Here is a 6,908-nt window from a genome sequence, read left to right as displayed (position 1 = left end):
ATTTGGTGAGAGAATGGTTGAAAGTTTCATTCACGAAAGTTTGAGGAAAGTTTAAATCTTTCACCTTCGAGGGGCATACTACCTTAATCATATTATCAAAGGTAAAAGAACCATTATTGTAATGATGTCAGAAAGTTATCGCTGTTCCGAGTGCATGCGCATTGCATTCTGCGTTCACCACTCACGTTGAATATTGAATAGTTAGCTTCTAGCCTGTCAATGCGTTTACGGAAATTAACTGTATACTCTTTCTTCTTCAGATATAAGCGACTAGGTGACAAAATAATACTAAGAAACCATGGCCGCTGGCAGACCACCAAATCGCCCTCCCGACGGAGGCTGGGGTTGGGCCGTTACCGCCGGTGCCTTCATCACATTGTTCTTCACCAATGGGCTGCCGCAGTCGTTCGGTGTGTTCTATGTGGAGTTTCGTGACTACTTTCAAGCCAGCGCCAAGTCAGTGTCCCTCATTGGAGCCCTTATGTTCAGCATGGTTTTCTTCATGAGTAAGTAATTATATTAAAGGTTATCATGTTTCCGGAAATACTCGCCAGATGCTTTTCCGTTGTTATTCAACAGTAATTGTGTGTTGCTTGCCTAAGATTGTGCTCTACGTTCATAAACTTAGTCCACGGGGCTGCAGATTGGCTCCATTTTTTCATCTTTACCCACACCTGAGTCCGTTTATGTGCCAAAACTCCGTGAAACATTTGTTTAAAATCCGGGCGTATACGTTTTAGATTTGTTTTGCGATACAATCAAACGTGTCTATTTTCATGCGAGTTTTCCATATAGCTCGCATACTACTTGCTTTCTTTCACAGTTGGTAATAAGAATATATATTATGACTTGCACGTGTTAGTTTGTTTCGAAATGGGATCAAATGTGACCGACAAACTGGGACATTATGATCGCGACTTGTACAGACGTCGCGTTTAATACGTTTCTTCGTCGGATTCTTTTAAACTCGCCATAGTACTCAATAGCTATTGCACTATGATGACACAGTGACTTTGAAATGGTACACACAAGCTTGTGCATTATAGCACTAACACTGTGTCAGATACCGTCTTTGGCAATGGATTTCTGTGCAAGGCTCTGTTTTATCAGCGACGACTCTTCACAATCAAGACATGTCTCTGTTAGTATTGAATTTATACATTTTGTCCAACAAGTACTGATCAAAGTCTTAATTTATACCTACTACAGCCATCCAGGCTTCCCGAAACATACCTTTCAATTCAGCCCCGTTCCCTTCAAAACAGGTCCCATCAGCTCTGGCTTAGCGAACACAAAAGGTTGTCGACTCGTAGCCATGTTTGGCGGGGTGCTGGCATCACTGAGCCTCATTATCAGCTCCTTCGCTCCGGGTTTGAAATTTCTCTACGTTTTCATGGGCATCCTTACAGGTAAGGGACCTTTACTTAAGCGCACATATATCCACATTATTAACATGCCGACAGTATATTAACAGTGGTCGGCTAAGTGTCATTGTAAGATATAAGAATAAAGTTCATCAGAAATTCAAATTTTGTTTCTTTCTACAATAATTGCATAGATTAGTCTGAGACGGAGTTATGACAAAGTGCTGTTCATGCAGGGCTAAATTCGCAACGCCAAACACAAACTTCAAACATGCTGTAAAAACCATTGCAAAATATTGGACCAATTTCAGATTTTCTACTTCTCTCTCTCTTCTGCAAACCTTACACTAGATGAGATTAGACAAGATGATATTAGATGAAAAATCATGAATGCATACCTTCCTTTGTATATATGCATCAATGCTCTATTCATTAGTATTTATATTTAAAATCATATGCATCGACAAAATTGTATTGATGCACGTAATTTTGTCATATACATTCTTCCATAACCTGATACTCTTCCAGAGAGAGAGAGAGAGAGAGAGAGAGAGAGAGAGAGAGGAGAGAGAGAGAGAGAGAGAGAGAGAGAGAGAGAGAGAGAGAGAGAGAGAGAGAGCGTCAGTCTATTTCGACTTCAGTAATGTTTATGAATGACGTATTTCTTTCCTCTCCTTTAATTTTAGGATTTGGTTTTAGTTTAGGCTTTGTTCCCTGTTTAGGTATTATCGCGCAGTACTTCAAGAAAAAACACATCATGGCTACTGCCGTTTCACTGTCGGGAGCGGCGCTCGGGACCATCATATTTCCTCCTTTGTGTAATCGAATGATAAACAAGTACGGCTGGAGATCTTCACTTTTTCTATTAGGGGCAATGACTATGAATATACTTGTTGGTTCGGCTTTGTTCAGACCTCTCAATCCGACCCAAGTAGAAACCGACGAAGAATCCTCGTGTTCTGATTCTGAGGCAGATTCAGTCTCAAGGCTTGACGCTGAGTCGACGGATGTTGAATCGGCGTCCGATTCATCCGAATCAGAAGATAGTACGATCACCAAGAGGAAGGGTAGAACCAAGGAAATTCAAGCCAGTGCCACGAATGGAAAGCCAAAGGCTTTGGATATTTCAGTGTTTAAGTCTTATCGTTACCTCTTGATTTGTGTGATTTGCGTTCTGGCAGGAATGTCGTTCGTCACTTCTATCATTTTCATGGTGCCATATGCGACGTCTCGAGGTATACCACTCAAGATGGCGGCCTACCTGATGTCTGTCTTTGGTTTGGTCAACTTCCTCGGAAGATATCTCCAAGCTATCTTAGCCAACGCGGGGTTACTAACACCAACGAAATTTTTCTGCATATATCTATTGATCATGACTGTTCAAACTTCCTTATTCCCTTTGGCAAGTCGTACGTAGCTTTTGTTGCCTATGCTGTGTGTGCTGGTTTGACTATAGCCGGAATGACAACGCTTTACCCCGCCTTGATAAGAGGAATGGTCGGGGACCAGAAGTTTCAATCGGGAGTCGGGTTGTCCCAGCTATTCGCCGGATCAGGTCAATTCCTTGGTCCGGTAATATCAGGTATTTAATTTTCTTAATCTGCATTATTTAATACCTACTTTGCACAAATAGTTTATGGCCTGAAATGGGGGGGGGGGCACTACAAACAAAAACAAACATAAACAAAGGAAAAACCCAATCATATTTTATGCATCAACAGGTTAGGTATATTGAAGACTAACTAATAAATGCAGTTTATTTTTCTATAACGTGCAAAATATTAAAGGCTGTATTATTTGGTTTAGTGTTTAAGTCTGCAGTGTACGTGCCATAATACAAAAAAAAATGTAAACAAATCATTTTCCAAACACCCGAAAGGATCTCCGTTGAATATTACTCATTCATGTTACACACATGATGATGTAGGCTTTTCTGCGTGCCAGTACATTATTCAGTAAATGCATTTGTTTACGACTCATCAAAAGTCAACAAAAATGTCCAGCTGGCATTAATTTAATCAATTATGCACTCACTCCCTGACACAAGTTTTAACAATTTTGTAAACTATAAACGCTACGCCATCCTTCGAGCCTTTGTGCTGTTCTCACGGCATGAAGAATTTCCCCGTGAGTATAAGATAAAATTTGGCTTTTGCAAAAGGCACATTCAACTTGTGCTATATTCAGAGTGTAACTATTGTAAGGGCATTTACAGTGTAAGAAATAAAGTCTTCAAGTTCAATATCTGTTGACCTTTTTTCACCTGACATTGCTTATCTTCCTATGTTCTTCCTGCTCAGGAACGCTCATTGACAAAACTGGAGGATTTAAGGCCGCCTTCATGTTTTCTGGATTTTTGGCAGTCTTGAGTTTTGTGCTGATGTTGCTTGAACCAGTTCTCCATAAACTTGAACTTGCCAAGGAGCTGACGAAAGAGAGTCAAGAGAAGGACGAAGAGAAGGAAACTACAAAAACTGAATGTTTTATTGATGAAACTGCTTCTCGGGGACCTTTATAAAGAGCGGCGAGCCCAAAAAGACGGGAGGGTTGGGCAAGGGGGAAGTCATTAGTTTTCTCACATCATTGACGAATTGTCGTTTCTTCTTCCGATGGTATTTAACGGATGCTTCGCTGTTTGAAGATTCTGTTTTTGTATTTTACTGTATCTGAGCGTGATTTCAATGCGGTTAGATTTCATTTCAGGCGTTATCGGCTTACACTGTCCTTTTTATTTTCTCATAATTTGTAACTGCTTCACATACTGCGATTTTGAAGGAAAATAGGGAGTGACGTCATCGACGTATACGTAGCAGACAACTAGCTCATACGTTATATTGTATCTACGAAGAAGAAAGCAGTCAAAAGATGATCATGATAGATAAAGTATTGTTCTTGTTTTTTTCCAACAAAGCAACAAAAGTTTCGAGTGAATTTTGTACGAATCATATCAAGTAATATTTTGCCAGTGAATGCCGAGTAAATATATATCACTGGAGAGACACAACCAATATTGTTCTCCAATGAAATTATTCACTGAGTAAAGACGTAATCGCTGATGAATTGATTGGTTCAAAGAAATGGCTGCATTTAAAATATTTTTTCAGCACTTTTGTTAACTTTGTTATCCATCAATTATTGTTTAACTCTGCTCTAAATAACTTTTTGAGTGAATAATTGAATAGCTAAATAGCTAAATAGCTAATAAATAGCAATATAGATAGCTACATAAATGAATAAATGAATAAATAAATAAATAATATATAATAAACGAATAAATAATCGGTCGGTTCTGTTAGAAAGTGATTGGCTGCAAATTCCTAAGTGAACCTTTAAATAGCTTGAAAATTCCACTCGTGGATTTTGTAGGTCAATGTACATGTAAAGAGGCGAAACGGACAAAGCTCTTCATGTTTGCAAACCTTTCACTATTAGATCAGCAAATATATTTCTTTATATTTCTTATAACATGGCCACCAGGAAATTCAGCCTTTGTCAGGAAATCTGAACACCAGGAGCTTGAATCTGTATTCATGCTTCGATGTCAACTCTTGGCTGCAGTGATATAAAGGATGGATGTCCGTCCTTTGACTTGTGGTGGGGCATACGTGATGAGCATTGCCTTGGCAACCACTTCTTGATCCTACTGCTTTCTATCCTCTTCTATCTTCAGTCACAGTGTGTGATCCGTCAAGATAAACAGCGCCACCAACGATGGCTGTCACACAACTTTAATGCCGCCTACAGATAACTTATTTGCCTCGCTTGCTTGAAATGGCTTTTTTATTTGGTTTATTTATTTGTCTTCAGGCCACCGGCCAATGTGACAATTACACGGTAAACTATTACTGAACGGAATACAGAAGCAAAGAAAAAAACAAACAAACAGGGAAGTCACTCTCAATTTTTCATATAAAAATCTTTTCTCAAAATCATGGCTTCATGAACAAGTTTGCCAAGACTTCTTAACATTATGTGTAATTTCAGCCTCATTAGTGCAAAAAATTTATCATCAGAAGGAAAATCACTGTTATCAAATGGTAACACATATCTTAAAGGCCTGCGTTGGCACCAGATTGTCTCATCAGAAAATTTATCCAAAAGATTATAATTTATATTTAAAACAAAAGGCTATCACACCTCCATTATCCTTTTACAGATTAGAACAAAGCGATCCCAGGGATCGCAAAAAAGCCTTAAAGCTCTGATACAAGGGATTTACAAATATAACATGAAATTCGTCCTCAACGCCTTCTGAACATATTGCACAAATTCTGTCTTCAATATCAATCTCGATATAACTGCCTTCCTGGACAAGACACGAACATCCCATTCTGGCCAAGGCATTTCTATATTTTGGCTCTGTAATTTCAAGCAGGTATTTTTCTGGTTCTAGGATGCAAAGCAAAGCTATTTTATTTGTTGGACACTAGCAGTAGTGATTGGTATGTTATATTGTGCATCTTCTGGTATATTTCCTTCTCGGGTTGTCTCTCTACGTGCCGATTGTACACCTCAATTACCGTGCACTGGCATCAGGACAGGACGAACTTAGGGCAACCTTCCTTGTTCCAGTGATCTTGGCCGGCACACTAGCATCGCGAGTGGCGCTGTATTTCTTCTCGCACAACTTCTTTTCCTACATGATCGTGTTGGTCGCTGTTGCCATAGAGGCCGTCACAAACTGCCTCACGGTGATGGGAGATATCCTGGCGTTCTTATTTTCCTGCGTGTCGATTCATGGGATCTTCAAGTGCTGTGTGACCAATACATTCAATGGGCGGAGCGTTCACATAGTCGAGGCAGCAGGAAGTTCCTTATGGTTAAATCTACGGTGACCAGTGACTGGAGTCGGCCAGTCCATCGGCATTGTCCTTGCAGGTATTGGAATTGCCCACACCCAAAAGAGTCGAACCTAAATTTCACCCCCCCCCACACACACACACACACAACCCCCACGCACACTCCTGTCAATCCTTCGAACCATATGATATGACACTACATCCCTGCGACGAATGAAATATCCAATTAAAAACCGCAGCTACATGTACCTTTTCACTGGTTGAAAATGTTTTTATAATAAAGTGGCCTTAGAGTGCATGTCACATTAGGTATAAGTTGTTCTTGGCTTATATCAAATTGTGCGGATTGTATTGTAATGAAACGTGGAAAGAGGTGTGCCTTCTAAAGATAAATGAACCCCAATCCCGGGCCCTTCAACAAATTCATGTTTTACATTTTAAGGTGACGCATTCGACACAACCGATGACTACGACGTGGCATTCTACGGTACAGGTGCCATGTTAACCTTTGCTTTTCTTTTACAAGTGTTGTAAACTCCGCTACTTTACGGAAGCCTAGAAGAAGACAACGAGGGATCAAGAAAAACCGCCAACACCCTGTCCTGGGAGGTCGTTTGAACTTTTCAAATATCGTATACAGACCGTATAGTTCAGAACACGTCATCGATTAGCGCAGATAGTCAAAGCTGTTATTCTGTCAAGTAAAATGTGACACTGGTTGACTATTCACTTCCATGAAACCTGG

The 6,908-nt window shown here is 40.0% G+C and overlaps 1 protein-coding gene across 1 annotated transcript; it reads left to right on the top strand.

Moving 5' to 3' along the window:
• The first annotated feature begins 268 nt into the window (after positions 1-268).
• Positions 269-4,507, top strand: LOC139149768 (monocarboxylate transporter 2-like). The gene is made up of 4 exons (XM_070721741.1): positions 269-506; positions 1,266-1,409; positions 2,051-2,946; positions 3,665-4,507. Exons 1-3 carry the CDS (start codon positions 299-301, stop codon positions 2,779-2,781), a joined length of 1,083 nt encoding a protein of 360 aa, XP_070577842.1. The 5' UTR covers positions 269-298; the 3' UTR covers positions 2,782-2,946; positions 3,665-4,507.
• The last annotated feature ends 2,401 nt before the right edge of the window (positions 4,508-6,908 follow it).

This window comes from Ptychodera flava, chromosome 14 (genome assembly GCF_041260155.1).
Source record: "Ptychodera flava strain L36383 chromosome 14, AS_Pfla_20210202, whole genome shotgun sequence".
Classification (NCBI taxonomy): Eukaryota; Metazoa; Hemichordata; class Enteropneusta; family Ptychoderidae; genus Ptychodera; species Ptychodera flava.
Note: the sequence above shows the minus strand (reverse complement) of the source record. Positions and strands in the feature narration are given on the sequence as shown.

Excerpts from the sequence above, each read along its gene's own strand:
- LOC139149768 (XM_070721741.1), top strand. The coding sequence starts at position 299 with ATGGCCGCTGGCAGACCACCAAATCGCCCTCCCGACGGAGGCTGGGGT. Across the intron at positions 507-1,265 it reads CAGCATGGTTTTCTTCATGA|GTCCCATCAGCTCTGGCTTA; the intron begins GTAAGTAATTAT and ends CCTTCAAAACAG. Across the intron at positions 1,410-2,050 it reads TTTCATGGGCATCCTTACAG|GATTTGGTTTTAGTTTAGGC; the intron begins GTAAGGGACCTT and ends CTTTAATTTTAG.